Source organism: Mustelus asterias, chromosome 7 (genome assembly GCF_964213995.1).
Source record: "Mustelus asterias chromosome 7, sMusAst1.hap1.1, whole genome shotgun sequence".
Classification (NCBI taxonomy): domain Eukaryota; kingdom Metazoa; phylum Chordata; class Chondrichthyes; order Carcharhiniformes; family Triakidae; genus Mustelus; species Mustelus asterias.
Genome location: NC_135807.1, coordinates 93,686,101 through 93,708,127, shown reverse-complemented (window position 1 = coordinate 93,708,127; position 22,027 = coordinate 93,686,101). Strand labels below are relative to the sequence as shown.

The 22,027-nt window shown below is 41.2% G+C and overlaps 1 protein-coding gene across 1 annotated transcript in view; it reads left to right on the top strand.

Moving 5' to 3' along the window:
- eif3hb (eukaryotic translation initiation factor 3, subunit H, b) overlaps positions 1–22,027 on the top strand; it is a 147,867-nt gene that overhangs the window by 101,504 nt on the left and 24,336 nt on the right. The window contains exon 5 of the mRNA XM_078216473.1: positions 8,106–8,255. Within this exon, the coding sequence (XP_078072599.1) occupies positions 8,106–8,255 (150 nt within the window). The remainder of the gene's footprint in view (positions 1–8,105; positions 8,256–22,027) is intronic.

Genomic DNA, 22,027 nt, shown 5'->3' with positions numbered 1-22,027 from the left:
CTTTTCTGTCCTGAATTCTTGTAAATTATATAAAATCTTTGAGTTTAATTTATTCTCATCAGGGGTATCAGATGAAAGCAAGACACCAGTCAGACAACGGTAACAACACCGGGACATATCCAATAGAATCATTATCATAGAAATCATAGAAATCATAGAAACCCTACAGTGCAGAAGGAGGCCATTCGGCCCATCGAGTCTGCACCGACCACAATCCCACCCCACATATTTTACCCGCTAATCCCTCTAACCTACGCATCCCAGGACTCTAAGGGGCAATTTTTAACCTGGCCAATCAACCTAACCCGCACATCTTTGGACTGTGGGAGGAAACCGGAGCACCCGGAGGAAACCCACGCAGACACGAGGAGAATGTGCAAACTCCACACAGACAGTGACCCGAGCCGGGAATCGAACCCGGGACCCTGGAGCTGTGAAGCAGCAGTGCTAACCACTGTGCTACCGTGCCGCCCAACCACTGTGCTACCGTGCCGATAAAATTCACAAAATGTTGAAGGGAAGAAGGGACAAAAACAGTAACGAACACTAATAATTGTTTCAGAATTGCATCATCTTTTTTATGTGAATGGGTTCTGACAAGGACATTGATCTTCTGACCTAATTACAGTCTTGGTTCGAACAGGGAAACGAGCTAAACTCAAGAGGTGAGAGTGACTGCCCATGACTTCAAGGCAGCATTTAACCAAGTGTGACATTGGGGAGCCTTAATACAACTGAAATTAATAGAACCTGGCTGAAAACTCTCTAGTGGTTGGAGTCATAGCACATAAGAAGAGGGCTGTGGTTATTGGAGGTCAATCATCTCAGTTCAAGGACATCCCTGCAGAAGTTCCTCGAGTAATGTCCTTGGCACAACAATCTTCAGCTGCTTCATCAATGACTTTTCCTCCATCATATGGTCGGAAGTGGGGTTATTCACTGATAATTGCACAGTGTTCAGTACAATTCATGACTCCTCAGATAGTGAAGCAGTACATGCCCATATATAGCAAGACCTGGCCAACATTCATAGAATCATGGAATCCCTGCAGTGCAGAAGGAAGCCATTCGGCTCATCGAGTCTGCGCCAAACACACCCAGGCCCTATTCCTGTAACCCCTCATATTTACCCTGCTAATCCCCCTGACACTCGGGTTAATTTAGCATGGCCAATCAACCTAACCTGCACATCTTTGGACTAGCTTGGACAGATGAATGTCAAGTAACATTTATGCAATACAAGACTATTTCCGACAAGAGAGAATCTTACGGTCTCCCCTTGACGGTCAGGGACATTACCATCACTGAATCCCCCCAATCAACATCCGGGAGTTACCACTGATCAGAGACTGAACTGGATCAGCCATATAAATACTGTGGCTACAAGAGTGACTCGAAGGCTGGGAATTCTACAATGTGTAACTCACCTGACTCCCCAAAGCCTGTTGACCATTTGCATCGGGAGCGTAATGGAATATTCTCCATTTGTCTGGATGAATGTAGCTCCAACAAATCTTGTCAGGAAACAGTAGTTTCAAGTAATCTTACTTTGTGTTTGTGGAAGAGACAGCTGCAAGTACCAGATTTAAAGTCACCTAGGTGAGAAACCAGAAATCCAAGGTAAATCAAAAGTTTGGTGACATCTAAATATAATCTGTGTAGCAGTAGTGTTCTGTTGACATGGCTGGGCACATGAACAGATTATGTGGAATCTTGAATGCACATGGCACTCCAAGACAGAGTACCTAGTATGACAAGGGCAGCAAATACTAGGAAACACCACCTGCAAGTTTCCTCCAAGCAACACAACATCCTGACATAAAACTATATTCCCATTCCTTCAATGTTGCTGGGTCAGAATCTTGGAGTTCCCTCCTAATTGCAGTATGGGTGTATCTGCAGCACATGGACTTAAGCATTCATGGGCAATAATTGCTGGCCCAGCCAATGATGCCCATATCCTGTGAAAGGATAAATTAAACTAAATGCATTTAGGGTAGTCGGAAAAATAGGAGCATTTTAATAAACGTTACATGAAATGAAGGGTAATGATATTGTAGTCTTGGAGAAATGGGGCAGCATGGCGGCACAGTGGTTAGCACTGCTGCCTCACAGCGCCAGGGACCCGGGTTTGATTCTGGCCTTGGGTGACTGGGAGTTTGCATGTTTTCCCCAGGTCTGCATGGGCTTCCTCCCAGATGCTGCGGTTTCCTCCCATAGTCCAAAGATGTGCAGATTAGGTTGATTTGGCCATGCTAAATTGCCTCTTAGTATCAGGTGGGTTAGCAGGGTAAATATGTGGGGTTAGAGGGATAGGACCTGGGTGGAATTGTTCTCAGTGCAGGCTCAATGGGCCGAATGGCCACCTCCTGTACTGTGGAGATTCTATGATTTTATTCTATGATTCTATGAAAACTTGTCTTAAGTCAGGGTAAGCCTATGAGCTGTTCTAAGTTTTCAGGAAAGATACTTAAGGGACAAGGATTAACTTAAATGAAGGCCTCTTCTACACTTGTAGAAAGGAGAATTTCTATTGATGGTTCTCAAATATATTCTGTCTGATTTGAGTTGCGAAATAATTAAAGAGGTTATGCCACTATCTTGAGAATATATATGGAGTATCAGTTAGTAGAAAAGATAATTAGATTGTGGATTGTAGATAGACAGTTTAGAGAAATTTGCTGTAGTAGCTGAGTTGGCATAAGGATGGACATGAATTATCCTGAGGTATACTGAGAAAAGACAAAGCTCTGTGGTCAAATTGGAGAAATTTGCTGAGAATGAGCCTAGGACCATGTCCTTAATTAATATGTCCCATATCCGACAGGATGAATGCAGTGCCATATCTAGTTCTGAACAATGCAACAGGCCAAACAAGTATCTGAAGTTAGGACTACATTTGGGAAGTAGTGATCATAACATAATCAGTTTTTATTCATTCATTGGATGAAGAAAAAGAGGATTCAAAGATGCATTGACTAATTTCAGTGGAATGAAAAGGCATGTTGCCCCGGATTGGTCAGAAAGAGTAGCAAATCAAACAGCAGGCCAACAGTGAACTATTTAGAAATGAAATTAATAAGAATCAAGTTAAACACTAAAATTAAGATTATAGAAGATGCATCAGAGACTGGAATTCAAAGAACAAATCAAGAGGTTAGGATAACGGTGAGATTTCAAAAAAAGGTATGAAATGCAAGGAGTATGCAATACAGGAAAATTGAGCAATATAAGAAGTATGGGTGGGAAGCAAAAAGGTTGGTTAGGAAAACTAAAAGGAAGTGTGAAAATATTGAGTCACTGAAGGGAAGTAACATGAGCGTTTTATACGTATATAAATAAAAGGATCATCAAAGAAAGGTTATAGTCACCGAGTTGAAGGAGGTTTGCTGGTAACTGAGTGAGATGATGACGGATGGTTATTAAATGTTTTGCTTCAGTTTTTCCAGAAAAGAAGAGTAACCAAAGGAATATCTGAAGAGGATACACTGGAGAAAGTTTTTTGAAGGAAACAAATTTCAGCAAAAGAAGTTTATGGGGTTAAATGTACAAAATACTACTGGTGCAGTGTGGCCACGGATCTCAGAATAATGAAGGAAATTGAAGATGAGGCAGTTGTAGTTTTCTTAAAATTCTTGGAAACAAGAACTATGCTGAGGAACAAGAGAACTGGGATAGAAGCTTTGATAGTTAAAATAACTGGCTAATTAGGAGTGTTCTATGGGTTTTCTGGACAAATTCAGTTAAATTTTTCAAAGTAATCACAAGTGTATTGGAAAAAAGAATCCAATGTATATAGATTTTTTTAATTCCAAAAAGCATTTAATAAGGTGACATAAGAAGATTAAGGGACGTAATGTGAAAGAGAATGTAGTGGCTTGACTAAAAAAGGTATTGAAATATACAAAAATGAGAAGTATTCTAAATTTATAGAAGATATTGGTTAGGGCACAGTTGGAGTATTGTATGAACTTATAGCAAAAGATGCATCAAAGATTTGCTGGAATTATAGCACAAATGAGAGGCCATAATTATGCTCAAAGACTTATTAAATTGGATCTCTTCATATGGTAAGAAGTCTCACAACACCAGGTTGAAGTCCAACAGGTTTATTTGGTAGCAAAAGCCACTAGCTTTCGGAGTGCTGCCCCTTCATCAGGTGAGTGGCACTCACCTGACGAAGGGGCAGCGCTCCAAAAGCTAGTAGCTTTTGCTACCAAATAAACCTATTGGACTTCAACCTGGTGTTGTGAGACTTCTTACTGTGTTTACCCCAGTCCAACACTGGCATCTCCACATCATCTCTTCATATGAACAGAGAAGACCAAAGAGGGAGCAAAAAACGTTTTAAAAATTGAGAGGTTTTGTTAGGATGTGCAGTAAGATCATTTTCACTAGTTGGGGAATCGATAATAAGAACATAGACTTGGGTTATACTGGAACAACAAAGAGCAAATTAAAAGAAATTTCTGTCAGAGCTGTTGATAGAATATATGGAAAGATTTAAAGTCTTGCATCTATATTTTTTAAACAGAACTCATTTTGTCTCCGAGGCCTCTTTGGATTATGTGGTGCAATATGTGTTTTTGTCAGTGGAGGGAGCTCAGATGTTTGCTTTGCTCACCGGGCCCCCTCCTGTCTGAACCGTGGTAGTGTTATAGTTTGATATTGAGAAAATCTGTATACACCACAAAACCAAAATACACACACTTCACATTTGCAACTGAATAAAACGTAATAACACATTTCATTTGACGAGCGACCCAGACTTGTAGAATCATCTAGTGTGGTTTTTGATATTCTAAATAGCTTGTGGCCCATCAAAACTAGATAATGAATGCAAATATGAAATAAAATATGGCTTCTTTCTACATGGTTGAAAATCCATCTTGATTTTGTTGTGTAAAAGTGAGTGTCGAAAGCTTTTCTTGACACATACATGCTTCAAGGTGTGAGGGGTCAGTAGTGGGAAATTGAACTATTTGTCATTTCCCAGCACAGTGAAAGTTGGCTGCAAAGTAGATGTAATTTTACCTCAACCATAGAGTATTGTCTGTGGCTTTTTACCTCCAGGTTTTTCCTTAGTCTATCCTTTCTTCCCATATTGTGATAATTCATGCTGGGCAGCACCAGTGCAGATGACAAACATATCTCACTTTTAACAGTATCTCTGATTTATACAGCTACATTAACATAGTAAAACATTCCTAGGTGCTTCCTAGGCATGTTTTTTTAATAGAGTCCCTACAGTGCAGAAGGAGGCCATTTGGCCCATTGAGTCTGCACTGACTTGGGTTGGGGGAAGCTGGGTGTAGTCAACCATGTCAAAAGTGGCAGACAGGTCAAGGATGAGGAGGAATAGTTTACTTTTGTCATAGTCATATAGGATATAATTTGTGACTTTGAGAGCCATTTTTGTGCGGTGGCAGGGGCAGAAATCTAACAGGAAGGATTCAAATTTGGATGAACACAAATTTGGCAGGTGTCAACAGGTTCAGGGACTTTGGAGAAGGAAGGACAGTTGGAGGTGGGGGTTTTGGAAAAGGTAGGATGGTTGAAGATGGGATGGTAGTTTGCAAGGATGGAGCGATTAGCGGTTAGTTTTTTGAGGAGTGGTGATAAGAGCAGGAGAGAAGAACAGTCCCGGGAGAGAGAGGGAACCTTTCCAAGTAGATGTTTTCCATGTAAGCTCAAATTCTGTCTTTGAGCTGTTTGACAGCAAGAACTAACCTTCTCCCGAATTAGTGTTCATAATTATACTACATAATTTGTTGATTTGTGGCCAGTTTTATGCACCTACTTTGAAATGGGTTTAGGATGGTCAAATATGCTACTTAAGTTATCCTTACAACTCACAGGAAAGAGTTGAAGACTTGCATCTCATCAATCTTGGGTTAAAAGGTCGGCATGCTTAACTCACTGATCTCTGCATCAGTGTTCCCTCTAATTTTTCTTTGTATGCAGCATATTCATTGCATTGTTCTGTACATTTAAGTTGCTGGGTGGCCATATGCACACCTTAGAGGTAACATTGCTCTATATATCATTTTCAATCTATAATTTGTAGCTCTCAGATAGACATTCTTTTTTAATTCTTGAGATGTGGGCATCGCTGGCAAGGCCAGCATTTATTACCCATCCCTAATTGCTCATGAGAAGGCGGTAGTGAACTGCCTTCTTAGATTTCTGCAGTCCATGTGCTGTAGGTATACTTATAGTGCTGGTCAGATGGGTATTCCAGGATTTAGCCCCAGCAACAGTGACGGAACGGTGATTATAGTTTCAAGTCAGGATGGTGTCTAACTTACAGGTGATGGTGTTTTCATGTGCCTGCTGACCTTGTTCTTGTAGTAGAGGTCAGAAGCTGCCGCCGAAGGTGTCTTGGCGAGTTGCTGCAGTGCTTCTTGTTGATGGTACACATTGCTGCCACTATGCACTGGTGGTAGAGAGAATGAACATTTATGGCAGTAGATGGGGTGGCAACAAGTGAGCTGCTATTCCCTGAATGGTGTCAAGTTTATTAAACTGTTGTTGGAGCTGCAATCACCCAGGCCAGTGGGAAGTATTCCATCACACTCCTGACTTGTGGACATGCTCTGGGGAGTGAGGAGATGAGTTACTTGTGCAAGCTGATCCAGTTAGGTTTCTGGTCGATGGTGAGTCTTGCAATATCAAATGATGGTAGTGCTGTTAAATGTCATGTGGTGTGGTTAGACACTCTTTTGTTGTAGGCGTTCATTGTTTGGCATGACAACTACTTGCCACTTGTCAGTGCAAACCTGAATATTATCCAGGTTTTGCCTCACACAGCCACTGACTGCTTCATTATCTGAGGAGTTGTAAATGGAACTCTAACACTGAGTATTCCATTTCTGACTTTATGATGGAGAGATGGTCATTAATACAGCAGGTGAGGATAGTTGGGCCTATCTTCAGGAACTCCTGGAGCTAAAATGATTGGCTCAACAACTATATTCATCTTCCTTTGTGCTAGTGATGACTCAAACCAACAGAGAACTTTCCCCCTTATTCCCATCAACTTCAGTTTTTGGGCTCCTTGATGCCACACTCATGCAAATGCTGCCTTGATGTTAAGGTTAGTCACTCTCGCCTCCCCTCACTTCTGGAATTCAACTCGTAATGTCTATGGAGCACTAAGGCTATGATCAGGTCTGAATATGAATGATGCTGGCAGAACCCAAACTGAGCAGTTTATTAGTGAGTAATTGTCAGTTGGTATCACTGTCAGCAATATTCCCCATTACTTTACTGATGACTCTGAGTAGGCTGATACGGCATAAATTGGCCAGATTGGATGTATTCTGCATTTTGTGGACAGAACATAACCTGGACGATATTCCACATTGTCATGTAGATGCCAGTATCGCAACTGTATTGGAACACCTTACTGCATGCTTTAATCATTTTAAATCGTGTGTTGGATAGTGATTTCACACTGGCGATTTTTTTTTGTCATAAATTTCTTTCTCAAAGACATTGAATACTAGCTGGGATAGGATTCTATGGATGCCTGTCACATCTATGCCTCGCCAAAGTAGCAATTTTTCTTGCAGTGGTATTCCTCTAACAGGAGTAACTGAATAATAGCTGATAGTGGAAAACTTGGATATTCCTATCTATTGCCTCATCCACTTCAGATGTAACATTCCTACTCCTATCATGCTGAACTTCAGGTCAAACCTGGAAATTCCTTGGTTGCAAAGCTCAACTACTCACTCGATAAAGTTGCTGACTATCTGAACAGTTGAGAAACATTTTAAATTGATATACCAGTAACATAAAATCTTTAAATTGTTGAAATGTTGTAAAAGTGAAATTTTGAAATGCTTTGAATAAAGATACGAACAGCCATCCAGAGCTGTCATTAAATTGAGTGATGCCGATTACAAACCCATATAAACAAATGCAGCTGTGGTTATTTTAAGAATGAAATGAGTCCAAATATGTAACTTCAAAATCAAAGTGAATCGATCTCACTCTAAATGAGTGATGGCTGATTTTTGAGGACTAATCATCTTTATAAACAAATCCAAGTAAATGCCCCCATTATTCTCAAGAATTTTCATCTTGTCTTTATCAACTAGAATAAAGAAGGCACTCATTACTTCTGAGAATATGTTTGAAGAAGTGCCCATTATTATCAAGAATTCTCACCTCGTCAATGTGCTGTTGTGGGAACTGGAAGAAAAATCGAATGTGGCTGAAAAACAGGAACTCCTCAATCTGGCTAGTGGGTAAGTCAGCTTTCTTTCATCTGCTTGTTTTTTAAGAGCTTGTCTTTTTGTAAATTAAAACTGCCTAGTAAGAGTTTACATCTTATTGGTATTTGTAACAATGTTGGTAGATAAGTCGCTCATTATTTAGGCTTGTTTGGCTGATATTACTGAAGGTGAATAAGCCTTCATCAGTGTTGCTATGTCTTTGACCAGTTACCACCATGGTGGATTTTGCAGCACTAGCTGTTTGCTTAACAAGGGGTTTTGCAATGAACATTTTCCTCTTTTCCTTTCCTGTTTGCAACAGTATGAGCCTCAGGCAGTGGTTGTTCTCCATTACCTAACCTGTGGGGCCATTCCTGTGTGCGAGTCTTGACACTGAGTTGATAGAGACATCACAGCCAAGCGCAATTGTGACCTCGCTCAATGTCCATTTACAAGGTCTAGAAGGGGTGTTTGCAAAGCGTTCAGAAGTGGAGAGCTTAGGTGATTTTTCCTTGCCCCCAACACAGTGCAGCAAAAGCTGTGTGTAGTGCCTGTACTAATATCCAGCATGGCATAAAGTAAGGATTAAACCTTGAATGTGTGTTTTACTCTGTTCAGGAGTTTTCCAAACATCTTTTCCCTCTATTGTTTTAGTACTTTTATCCACATGCATGCATTCCTTAGTCAACCTTGAATTTGTGAACAGCGTTGCTACTTGTGCTAATATATAATGTATCCATTCCATTATACTTCATATTTCATCTGAAACCAGTATTCTTTTAGATCTTTTTTGTACTGAAAGCAGTACTTGTAGGTTTTGTTAATTTTTTTTATCAGTGGAGCAGCCTCTGCTGTTTACACAGCACTAAATAATAGAACCATAGAAAGGTTACAGCAGAGAAAGAGGCCATTCAGCCTACTGTGTCTGTGCTGGTTGAAAAAATTCTAGCTGCACCGAGTTCATAGCCTTGCAGATTACAGCACCTCAGATGCAGATCCAGACATCTTTTAAATGAGTTGAGGATTTTGCCTCAGCCATTAATGCAGGCTATGAATTCCAGACGCCCACCATCCTCTGGGTGAAAAAGTTCTTCTAATATCCCCTCTAATACTTCTACCAATCACCTTAAATCTGTGTCCCTTAGTAACTGATCTCTCTGTTAGGGGACCCTCTGTCTACTCTTATCTAGGCCCTTCATAATTTTGTACACCTCAATCAAGTCAACCCTCAGCCTCCTCTCTTCTAAGGAAAACAACTCGAGAATACCCAATCTTTCCTCAAAGCTGCAATTTTTCAGCCCTGGCAACATTCTTGTAAGTTTCTTCTGTGCCCTCTCTCCAGAGTACTTATGTTCCCCCTGCAGTGTAGTGATCAGAACTGTACGCAAAACTCAAGCTATGGCCTAATTGTTTGATACAGTTCCTGCATTACATTCCTGCTTTTATATTCAATACTTCATCCAATAATGAAAAGCACTCCAAATGCTATCTCTACCACCTTATCTACTTGTCTTGCCACCTTCAGCGACCCATGGACATGCACTCCAAGGTCCCTCATTTCCCATAACCGTCTCAATATCTTCCCGTTTATTGAGGATTCCCTTGCTTTGTTTGCCCTCACAAAATGCATCACCTCACCCTTTCCAGATTGAATTCCATCTGCCACTTCCTTGCCCACTCATTGATATCATTCTGGAGTCCACTGCTATGCTCTTCACTGTCAACTACACGGCCAATTTTTGTGTCATCAGCAAATTTCCCAGTCAATCAATTTCCCACATTTATGTCCAAACCATTAATATATACAACAAATAACAAGGGACCCAACACTGAGCCCAGTGGAACGCCACTGGAAGGCTCTTCCCTTTCGCTAAAACGTTGATCGATCATTACCCTTTGCTTCCTGTCACTGAGCCAATTTTGGATCCAACTTGCCACATTCCCCTGTATCCCATGGATTTTAATTTTTCTGATCAGTCTGCCATGTGGGATCTTGTAAGATGCCTTATTAAAATCCATGTGTGTAAGTGGAAACTTTCCTGCTTCTTGACTGTGATCGAAAGACTCAACAAAATTCGTTCTGACTAAATAAATAGTCTTTATTTACGAAAGACTGCATGCAGTAGTGGCCGAAACTTGAGTTTAGAGAGCAGTTGTTACAACTTGCTAATTCCTTCTCAAGTCTGCGCTTACACAAAGAATCAGTTCAGTATTTATACATAATCATTATCAGTTTGTGTGACTACAGCTTATTCAGGAATTCGATCAGTAGTAGAATCATAAGCAATGTCATAAATAATGGCACAACCTGCTGACCTCCTAGAACTCTTTGTCTCATCATTCATACCCTTATCTTGTCCTTTGATAGAACAGAAAAAGGTCGGTGACTCCTTCATCCCTGACCTTATCTTCTCTTACTCATACAGCCCTAGATTATGCGTAGTCAGCCGTATCAGGTCTTGCAGGGGTCAGGCATTTTGGAATAGCTTGGTCAGCTTTTCTTATATTGTACCAAATAGTTGACCAATTTTCCCATCATGTCATTACTTAGTTCGTACAACTTCACATTTGGACCACATTCACTGCATGATCCATCTCAGTCCTACTCGTTACTTCCTCACAAAATTCAGTTATGTTAGTAACACATGACCGTCCCTTAAGAAAATCATGCTGACTATCCCTGATTAATCTGTGCCTTTCGAAGTGATAGTTTATCCTGGCTCTCAGAATTGATTCTAATAATTTTCCTACCACTGAATCAGATTGACCAGCCTATGTTATTCTTTGGTGTTATGATCCCAGTTGCTATTACTCCAGGACAGGAAGGTCCCAGAATGGAACTTTGGCTCAAAAGGCAGTAATCAATCCAGCCACCAATTGCTTCACAATGGCTTCAACTTTTACTTCACAGGTTGTAATAAGATGTCACCAACCTTAGGAGTGCTTCAGATATCTCTGGTTTCTCACAAACCAACTTCAACAGGTTTGTTCTTTTCAGCTCTGTCTTTAACTTCAATGAACAGTACCCCATTCCAGTTCTAGTTATAGAATCCCTACAGTGCAGAAGTCTGCACCGACCACAACCCCACCCAGCCCCTATTCCTGTAGCCCTGCTAGTCCCCCCTGACACAAAGGGGCAATTTAGCATGGCCAATTAACCTGATCCGCACATCTTTGGTCTGTGGGAGGAAACCGGAGCATCTGGAGGAAACCCATGCAGACATGGGGAGAATGTGCAGACTCCGCACAGACTGTGACCCAAGCCGGGAATCGAACCTGGGTCCCAGCGCTGTGAGGCAGCAGTACTAGCCACCATGCCGCCCATGTTCTTTTGTTCCTTTAACTTCAGTTTCCTGGAATTTATTTTTTCATTCCCTGGTTTCTAGAACTAAATGCCCTTTAGTTTCTGGGACTTGTGTTCTTGCCCATTACTCCATTCTTCTACTTTTGCTTCTGGCAGGGCTGAGAGCGCTGATTTCTCTCTAACTGCCAAACTCCTGCTGTCTGGCTCCAATTGAACTAATAACACCTGGTCTTTTACCAAAAGATGGCCCATGGTTGCTAAGCAACAGCACATTCTTTCTCCAGGCTTTTGTTTACCTTTCACGTTGTACACTCTCCAAGCACAATAGAGAGAGAGAGCTTAAGATGAAACCAGAAAGCTCATACATGCCATCACTTTTGTTTAACATGAATTTAACTAGAGTTTTACCCTTTCTTATACAGAAACACTTAATTAAACCCACTTAAATCTATACCTTATTTCTAATACCCAACGCTGCTAACATAGATCACTTTAAACTATTCTGCTTCTTGACATTGGCTTATACATCACACCATTTTTAATCAATGGTTAAAATTTTGCAGTCCTCCAATTCTCTGTATCTAGTGAGGATTGAAAAATGATCCCCAGGGCATCCGCTATTTCCTCCCTGGCTTCCAGTAATAGCCTGAGATGAAGTCCATCCAGCCCTGGTGATATATCCACTTTCAAGGATGTCAGTCCCTCCAATGCTTATTGCATCTAATATTTCATACTCCTCCTCATTAACTAGAGTGCCTGCAGTTGCAGAATTTCCATCTTTTCCAAAACAGAAATCACGTGACCAGCGTGATCACATGAAGGTACCCCCTCTCCATTCCACTAGCCATGCAAGTAACTACTGAAACTTTGTCAATCAGGATGCTCAAAGGTTGTTGGATGTACAACCAAAGCGGAAATATAATGAATAATTTGTGAAAAGGGCAAAGAAATTAGACTAGAATATACTGCTCCCAAATAGAGCTAGCATGAGCACATAATTCGGGCACCCCAGGTTTGTAATTATCAAAATTAGATTTAGAGACTGAGGAAATGTTTTAGTGCTGGGGTTTCAAAGCACTGAAATATGCTGTTTGACTTTTTTCAGAAGCAGTATCCACACAGATGAGAAACAAAAACCTCCCATCTCTGCTCTGACAGGAGTGGGAGTGTTGGTGGCCCAGGGGTGTGGGATTGCTGTTTTCCTGCAACCAAAGTTGCACTTAAGCATTCAGTGAATTACTTATGTGGAAAGTGTGGGTGAAAAATATAACGTGGCTCAGTTGCAAAAGTATTACAAAATGAAGATTGGATTAGAAAACAAGATTTAGATTACATAGGAGGGATAATTTTGAATTCAGGTGCATGAATCACAGTCCCAGAGTTCAGTTGGAATATAAGCAATCTGTACCTAGTAATGATTCATTTCCTGTTGAACTATTCTGCTATAGAAACCACCCTTTCTAGATAATAGAAACAATTTTGCACAGGCAAGATGGTCTTTAAAGCAACTGAGGCGTGTGACTTTTTGATGACACCTTTATCAAAGTTTATCAGTTACCAAAGGCCTTTTGGCTATGCTGTCTGCACTTAACGTTTTAAAAATTGCCAGCCCAATTTTAATATGTAAAAGCAACTTAGACTGATGAAGTGTGTCAAGTCTGAACGACCTATAGACACATCCCTTTATCAATTAAAAGATTAACATATAATTCTCAGGAATGTAATTATGCAGTGAAAGCCAAGACATTTTAAACCTAGAATTTTGAGTTTAGCAGCCAAATGAAGACCCTGGGTAGTTGTCTGAAATACTCCCAAGATAATTGCACTACCACACTGAAGGTAACTAAAAAATTGAAATCTATAACAGATTTTTATCATGCAAAAAAACTTTTTTTACACAATGCGCTTTGATTATTTTTAATCCGAGTGTTGAATGCCTGATATAGGATAACATTGTCATAATCTGGACCGAAATACAAATGAGCTGTCACTGTATAAACGGGACATTTTGCATGTTATTTGTGTTAATTCTTCATTCTGCCTGATTCAATGTTAAAACTTTGGTGCCTTTCATAAATGTATATGTGTAAGAGAGAGATTGGACAGTGAGTATCAACAAGCAGCTTGATTGCAGGGATGATTGCATTTCAGCCTCAGCCATAGGTTGGCTCAGTTGATATCCACAACACTTCGCGCAGGGATCAGTGAGCAATAGTCAGGTAAGAAAGCCTAGTTTTCTTAGCTTGAGGCAGGGGAAGAATTTAAAAACCTAAAATTGTTCAAACCTGGGACTCTCCCTGTCTGATTTGCTCAACTACTCTCTACTTTAACCAGCTGAGCCTTGGGGGAACCTGAAGAACTTAGGAAAGCATGTGCCCAGGATACACCAACTTGGTCCATCACACACTCCCAGAATTCAAAACGTATACGTAATTCTCTACTGTACTGATAGAACTAGATCTCTTAATTTGATTTGCTGGCTTGCTTTCCCAACTGCTCCTTAAATTGCTATCATTATCGACTTCAGTCACTTGGGCATTACACCATAACTATTCTCTTATTAAACTAATTTGCTCATTCATTTTCCCTCAATATCATTTCTCAGGCTTTAGTAAGCAGCTTCTTAGTATTCCACTTTACAATATCTTTATGAATCTTAAATACTTCAACAAGATTACCTCGGTCTTCTCTGATGTCAACAAATGTAGCATAAGCAATTTCTCTACCATCTGTGTCCAACTTACAGTTCAGTCAGGCAGGCCTTTTTCTCCAACCTTTTCCAAAGCTACAATGACCTTTATGTAATATTGCAAACCAGAACGGCACATTGGTTCACGTTAGGGCATTAACATAGGTTTGGTATCATATCCTGTGTACATTTTGTTCCATAATCCTGTACGACCCAGATCCTATTTGTCTATTATTTGAACTGCTGCCGCGCACTGTTGCAAGCAGTTTCTATGGGCCCAATTTTACCATTTTGATTCTAAGTGCCGAATCTGGGCGTCGTACAGATCCGACCTTGAAATCCGCTTTCAGACGCGCCCATACGCTTTCAGCCGGCTCCAGTCGGATCCGCGCTGTGGGCGGGGCTTAGCGCTGCCGGAACGATCGGAGCTCTGAACTGCGCATGCGCAGTTCGAATTTTTTTTTGAAAAAGCGCACCTGGGTCGGGAAAGGAAAAAAAAGTGGAAAGAGCGGCTCTCTGACACAGATCATCCTCGGGGGAGGGGGGGGGGGTCAGTGATGCGGATCATTGATGTGCCTTGCACTAGAAGTTGCTCCTGTGCTAATTTTATTCTGGTAGTCACAGGAAGATGGAATCTTGTAACCCTGTGATGACTTCCAGGATTAGGTGAAAGAGAGCCTGGGAGTTTTAGAGAGGTTCTGCTGTAAAGAAGGCAGAAAACAATATCTAGCTGTCTCAGGTCACTGATATAAACCTTTGATCAGACGAATGAATCTTGCAGGCATTTCTCATAGAGAGGAGATTGCTTATCGATCTATATCAAAAAATTCATGCTAATCCTGGGCAGTGGAGAGTATTTTCAAGCAGAGTTAATAATCTGATTGCTGTCCTGTCCAGTGCAATTCACTGAACCCAGAGCTCTAATTTGGGTCTTGCAGTCAAATGTATCTCGGGGGGGGGGGATATGGACCTCTGGTTTCGGTGGGGGGGGGGGGGGGGGGCAGGGGGCAGAGGGGTCCGCTGCCAGCCTGCGGGTGATCCCTCCTGCCGACCGGAGGAATGAATCCCTCCTCCCGACCGGAGGAATGAATCCCTCCTCCCGGAGTGGACGTGCGTCCACTCCGGGAGGAGGGATTCGTTCCTCCGGTGGGGAGGAGGGATCGCTCGCAGAGTGGGAGCGAACCCCCCTGCCCCACCACCAGTGAGCGACCGGGCCTCCATCCCCCCCCACCCACCACCAGACAACGATCAGCCCCCCCCCCCCCAGAAGATGATCTGGGTCAGAGAGCCGTTGCAGGCTCTGAACCCGCTTCGGAGGTTCCCCTGCAAAATAAAAATAGGCTTCGGATTTGTATTTTGCAGGTCGCTAAAAGCGCGATCCAGAACGGAACAGAAGAAGGTAAAATGGGAATTGATGATAGAGTTGGGCGGGCAGTTCATTAAATCGATTTAAATGCATGCTAATGCATTTAAATCATCAGGCTGCCCGATTCGGGCGCGGAACCGATCCGCGCCCGAATCGGGTGTCGGTAAAGTTGCGATTTGCTCGGACGTGGGTGCAGATCACGATAAAGGCCTCACACGCGATTTTACCGCAATTTTCGGGTGCAAATTGTTGGTAAAATCGGGCCCTATGAGTTGTCTGTCAATAATCTTTTCCTAGCTGTATCCTGCAGACTAATACTCTTTAGGCCCAATATTTATTCTGCTTCCCTATTGTCATGATTTTGCATTTGCTGACTTTGAAGCTCGGTTGCCATTTACCTAGCCTTATTTTCCCAATCCTAGATTTTCTCTACACCTGATTAGTGTGCTTTAATTGTTTACAACCCATCAGACCTTGTCAGCATTGGCAGTTGTTATCAATCGTCTCTCAGTACCCATTTTCAGATCATTGATAAACAATATGAGTAGCAAAGGACCCAGCACTATCTAAGCATTGATATTAATATGCAATGAATATTTAAATTAAATTGAATGAGTTTCTTGGTGAACTCAGTGACACAATTCAATTTTTATGAAGTGTTGTACATGTGTATCATGCAATGTAAAACTACCTCTCTTTGCCCTAACAGAATGTACCTGAGTAGCATGCTAACTTTATTTTGGAACGTCTGCCTAGAAAGACAGATTGAACTGAAAAGGATTCAAACCAGTTAAGCACATAACTGAGTTCAAGTTGCAGTTATGCATTGTATTCCAGGTGAATTGAGATGTACAGCACTGTTAAATGGAGTAGTTTTAATCGGATGGTATCCAAATTAAATCTGATTTTGGTGATTAGATTTTCTCTTAGCACCTAACTGAGTCATCATTGTCCTCTCACTGTTGTTGGAGAACTTGGTGCAGTCTTCCGCTCATTCCCTGGCCTGTATTCCTCATGTTAATTTAGGTTTTCACTTTGCCGTGCCAGCTGCCACAGTTACTGTGCCTGGGGAGAATAATCTTGCCTCTTGGCAACGTGTGCGCCTTTAAACCTTAATAGTAATTTTTCCCAGTCAAGCTATTTTGGAATTATTTAATAAAGCTAGCTCATCTCATCATCTCCAGTGGGGCTTTCTAAATCATTGACCTATTTATTACACTTTGGGTAGATTTAATATTTGTTTCTGACAGTATTCTTGTTTTGTGCTCAATAAAATATCCTGAAATTTGTCTTCTGTTGTTGAAGCCAATGCAAGCAGTTAAGAGATTCTGACATTTTTCTTGGCATGTTGAAAGTGTGTCCAGTTAAATGTGAGCTTTAATCCTTTTCAAAATGCTGTCAGTGGGACACAGTCTTCACCAAAATGTTTGTGGACATCGTTCTGGTGGTAGTCACAAATTAAAAGGTTTGGAGATGGGTGGCAACGAGAGAGAGGGAGAGACCTTTTGATTACAGTCTTTTTCCCCAAACAATAAAACAAAGCTTGTGGATTAGAAATTGATAATGCTGCTTACAGTCGACATAAAGTTTGAAGAATCATAGAATCATAGAAACCCTACAGTGCAGAAGGAGGCCATTCGGCCCATCGTGTCTGCACCAACCACAATCCCACCCAGGCCCTACCCCCACATATTTACCCGCTAATCCCACTAACCTACGCATCTCAGGACTCTAAGGGGCAATTTTTAACCTGGCCAATCAACCTAACCCGCACATCTTTGGACTGTGGGAGGAAACCGGAGCACCCGGAGGAAACCCACGCAGACACGAGGAGAATGTGCAAACTCCACACAGACAGTGACCCGAGCCGGGAATCGAACCCGGGACCCTGGAGCTGTGAAGCAGCAGTGCTAACTACTGTGCTACTGCGCCGAGCGAATGAATTTATAAAAAGAGCAGTTTTGCCTCTGGTTCATTTTTGACCATGCCTATTTTGAGATTTTGTAAATGCACAGATAATTAAATTGGGGTCTCCATTTTTTATTGGAAAATTCAGTCTTTTCGAATCATATGCAAAGTTCATGGATGTTGTAAATTGCCAGCAGACTGAATGAAAAATACATGGTGCTGTTTATTTACCCTGCCGAGCTTTGGTTATTTTCCACTGCCCATAAAGAGACTACTGAATTGCTGATGAAGCTGCCCATAAATCTCGCTGTCCCAACATCAGTGTCCAGCAACCTTCATGGATCTGTTGCTTGTGTGCAGTTTGTTGAGGAGAGACTCCAAGATTCACAACCCCCCTGTCCCTGTCAACAAGCCTCCATCACCACAAGACTTGGCAAATGGGGCCTGCATGTGATTTTGTTTCAAGTGGTGACCTTGGAGTGCGGTCATTGTAACATGATCTTGATGGGTTGGGAGCCAAATTGTGATGAGTTGAACCATGAAGACCAGGACTATCTTACTGATGCAACCACCTTCTGCTTTCGCTGTTGGTGAAATACGCAGTCTTCCTTCACCTTTTCTGCCGTTGAGAACTTTCTGCTCACATCAAGACTCCATGCATTCATCCTATGAATTTGTGATGAAAAATAACTTCAGGAAGTGACAATTGGTAACTGTCTTCAAGACCAGAAATAAATCATGCTGTGCAAATTATCAAGGTATTTCCCTTTTGACCATAGCAGGAAAAAATATGACATGCATGCTCCTGAATCAACTGCTGCCTGTGGCTGAGGTAATCCTCCCAGAGACACAATTTGGCTTTATACGTTCCAACATTGTCTTTGTTGCCGGACAAATCCAAGAAAAATGTCAAGGATAATGCCAGGAACTCTTGCTGCATTTATCAACCTGGCCAACCTGGATTATGCTACAAAGGATTGGATAACCAAGAAACTTCTTCACAATCCTCCAAATGCTTCAAAATGATATGATTGCTGCTGCTTTGAATTGGCAATCTGAAAGAAACACCATCAAAATTTGGACAGAGATCAAGCAAGGCTCTGTGATAGCCCCTGTACTATTTACTATCGACTTGACAGTACCTATTCACCTCATAGATAAACTGCCCTCTGATGTCACTTTTACATAATAGCTAGGTGGAAAACGCTTTGACTTCCATCGCCTTTGTGGTAAAACTAAAGTGACCATCGTAGGCAAATATGATCTACTGTTTGCAGATGATTGCAGTGTCATTGCCCACCCGATCTGCAAGCTCTCTCCTTCTCAATCTCAATTCTGAATACAAAAACTCAGCCGGTCCTTGAATGTTGCCAAAACAAAACTCTCAGATCAGCCCACACCTTGCTCGCCAAGAATTTCACCTCCCATATATGTTGAATGAGGGACTCTAGAATATATAGAGCTCTTCTCATACCTTGGCAGCCATCTCTCTCAGAAAGCCACAATTAATGAGGAGATCCAACTGGGCCAGGTCAGCCTTCTGCAAACTATGGTTGCAAGTGTTTGACAACAAAGACTCTACAAGTCAACAGCAGCTTTTGAGCAGCTGCCATCACCAAACCCCTGCATTGCAGTTGCAGTGAGCCCAGGATTGTATCAGTGACACATAAGAGAGTTAGAGAAATTCCACCAGCAATGCTTCAGTAGGAGGACTGTGGAACAAACTCTGGTGTCAATCTCAAAATCAGCTCCACAAGCATTGAAGCAAAACTCCTGCAAAATCAACTTTGATGGGCTGATCACTGTTTGAATGGCTGAAAGGTAAGTAGCCCCCAAGCCTCCCTGTCCTGTTTTCTCAGCTCTCAAAAGGCCAGCATTCCAGGGGCAGACAAAGAAAATGCTTCAAAGATACTCTGAAGCTCTCCTTGAAGTGCAATAACATTGATATTAATAACTGGGAAACTTGGTACCAATTGTTCAAAATGGGGACAACTTGTCCATCAAGCTGCATCATGCTTTGATTCATAACTTCTTAATGATGAGGCAGAGTAGCACCAGAGAAAGAAAGGGAAATAAATTCTGCACCCTGGATCCCACTACATCATAAAATATTCTACCCCATGTGTCCAAAGGTCCATGGTTTGAGAATCGACCTGTTCAATCACGTGAAGACCCATGGCAGAATCTTGCGAACCTCAGTAGATGTCCTCTTTGAATCGCAAGACAGCCGATAATAATGAAAAGACACTCCTTTCCACAATGGTCAGGGAGGTGATCTATGCCTAGGTTTCTCCAATTTTACTTTGCAGCTGCTGAGCAGGTTATGCATGGGAGAATCCCTCTCTTTTGGCAGAAAGTATCTTGCCTTCAAAAGGAAAAGTTAATGTAGTCCAGAAGTTCTAATGAAAGGCCATGATCATTATACTGATAATTTAATAGTGTTGTGTTCTTAAATAGCTTGTTATGAATGCGAGACTTTATAAGGCGGTTATGTTTCAAACTGTCTCTTATAATTGGAAACAAAAGAGAATGTCTTTCAATGGGGGATGGTGTGAAATCGTGCTAACATCTGCCCAGAGACATGCCCATGTGATTCAGTTGTTATGGGGACAGAGGCTCAGATTGGAACTCATAGAAACTCTAATGCTAGTTTTCATACTTTGGCGCAAAAGAGGGACAGCTGGTCTTGTTGACAGATGGAGTGGATGGAAGACTGAAAACAGTTGATGCTTTTCATTGATCATCTGTGTTTTAACCATCAAGCGGGATACTGGTGAGAATGGATTGCCTGTTTGAAGGGATTGAACCTATAGAAGTTTAAAGACTAAGGAGTTGCCAGAGGGTGCCTTGATGATTGAAATCGGTTTAATTATATTCACGAGTGAAAGGACTTTTAAAAGGACACAGGAAGACTTGCCCTGGTGTAGCATGGAGAAGTGAACCAGTTGAATAGTCAGGAAGAATTTGGGACTCGAACTATAAATATATGCTGAGAGTATTGTGTAATGTATAAAGGTGCCATACGGTTTCTAGCTGTGTTAATTAGTTCATGGGGAGATGACGTTTTCTGTCGTTTAGTGTATTAGCTGCTTACTAAGTAATGTTTAGTCTATGTTGATTTTATTTGGTTTTTTACAGTAAGAGTCTTAAAGCATGAAACCGTGTGTAATTCTCTCCATTAGTTGCTGGGAAGTTCATATCTTTTACAAGTTACTTGTTAATGGGAATTTTAGCAAACTGCATTTCTTATTCCTCAACCGTATCTATTTTATGGTACAACAGTTTACATTATTATTAATAGTTCACTCGTAAAAAACATAAAACATGCTTGCTTCAAAATTAAATTTAAAAATCAGATTAGTGGGAACTTTAGCTTTCAAGGACCTCGCTTATATATGAACAAATAGCTCTGAAAAAAGAACAGTGCCCAATTTGTGACTATCATACTTCAGAACTGATATTCGAAGAAGCATGCTATGTTAATGTTCTTTAAATTCTATTGAAGGTCATGCTTAATATACTTAGTGTACTTTATCTTTACATATGTTTGCATGCTTTGCTGATAGCAGGTACACAAATGATAGGCACTGCATTGGCACTAATGCATCCTGTCAGGATCAACTGCTCCTCAGTTTCTGCATAAAATCCACATATGATTAGTGTTGTACCTGACAATATTAGCTGCTCGTTCTGGAAAATTCAATTTATATGTGTCTAATTTGTAATACAAATGGAGCCATCAATCTTTTTAAATTAGGCACAGCATTTTCCTCGGTAAAATCATACCCATCCTGCCAATTTAAATTGTCTTTAGATTTTGTTTGACCATCTGTGAGCCCATAGCAACTGACAGTTCTATCCCTTGCTGTTATTAAACCAGCTTTCCCTTGAAAATTATTAGCAGGGAACAAATAATCCAGGAGGGGCTAGTAACGTGATACTTAACTGGTTGGGTGGCAGATTTCTGTGCTGTTATCAATCAGATTTTACATCATGACATTAGCGTGTTTCCACTCATGTCTGCAGGATTAGCATGACCAGTTACACACACTTTAATATTGAGCCGTTTGAAATTTTGATGAATAATATTCTGCATTATTTGGGAATTTTGTATCAATTTTGACTTGTTATTGACTCAAAGAACATAGGGTAACCGCTGCAATTTCCCAAGAGATGCATTCCCACATCAATGGGCTAATCACTGAGCAAATGGGTTGACTTTCCCTAAAATGGAGAGAGATGGAGAAAGGGATGCATAATTACATTTAGTTATCAAGGAGGATTATTGGAGCTTTTTGGAGAAAGTTGCCTAGGTGTACATCAAAAAATAAGAGTGAGCCATAAAAAGGGAGAGCAAAGCACTTTTCTTTGAAGAGAAATGTCTTTAGATTATTTAATTTTTTTTTGCATCTGAAGCTCTATTGAAACTTCATTTAAAGGGGAGCGTTGCTATCCAGTGAAGTGGTGTATCAGGATTCACTGAGATTTCTCCCACATGTGGAGTTGCAATTGTTAGTATTGTGAAGTGAAGGCCAAGC